Source organism: Triticum dicoccoides, chromosome 1A (assembly GCF_002162155.2).
Source record: "Triticum dicoccoides isolate Atlit2015 ecotype Zavitan chromosome 1A, WEW_v2.0, whole genome shotgun sequence".
In the NCBI taxonomy this organism is placed as follows: Eukaryota; Viridiplantae; Streptophyta; class Magnoliopsida; order Poales; family Poaceae; genus Triticum; species Triticum dicoccoides.
Window position 1 is genome coordinate 8,741,994 of NC_041380.1, and position 618 is coordinate 8,742,611.

At 62.1% G+C, this 618-nt stretch overlaps 1 protein-coding gene across 1 annotated transcript in view; it reads left to right on the plus strand.

Annotated features, from left to right (window-relative positions):
* The first annotated feature begins 286 nt into the window (after positions 1 to 286).
* The window catches only part of LOC119358060 (formin-like protein 14), a 5,396-nt gene continuing 5,064 nt past the window's right edge, over positions 287 to 618 (plus strand). Inside the window, exon 1 of the mRNA XM_037624779.1 lies at positions 287 to 618. Within this exon, the coding sequence (XP_037480676.1) occupies positions 440 to 618 (179 nt within the window). The 5' untranslated portion in view covers positions 287 to 439.

Sequence of the window (618 nt, forward strand, 5' to 3'; positions counted from 1 at the left end):
CAAACCACTATCACCCGGTGTGCTGGGGGCCGAACGGCTGCAGATGCTCTAACAGGCAGAGTAAAAAGGACCAAAGGGAGTGCTTGTTGGTATTGCAGCTGTAAAACAGATTTTTCTAAAAAAAACCTGATCAAAGTTTTAAAAATTTGGCTTAACAAAATGAAATCATGCAGTGAGAGGTGCTCTGCCAAGCCCGGCTGCACACACGATGACACGACCGAGCCCAACACCACCCCAGGATTCCCTCACCCGACCCCACCCCACACAGCACAGCACAAAGCGGCACGACAACCCACACGGGTGTGCGAGCGTCAGCGTGGGACTGAGGGAGTGGGTGGTCACCAGCTCTCTCTCCTCCCCAAACCTCCACTAAGCCCACGCTTAGCAGCACCACCACACCGGCGGCCGGCGGCCGGCGGAGGAGCCAGCCGACCTACCAATGCCGCCGCCCACGCCCCCACTCCTCCTCTTCCTCACCCTCCTCCCGCTCGCCGCCGCCCACGCACACACAACCCGCCGGCTCCTCCAGACCCAGCCCACCATCTCCCCTGCTCCACCCCCACCTCCGCACCGTCACCACCACCACACCCCGCCGGCGCCAGGCCCTCCCTCCCCGCC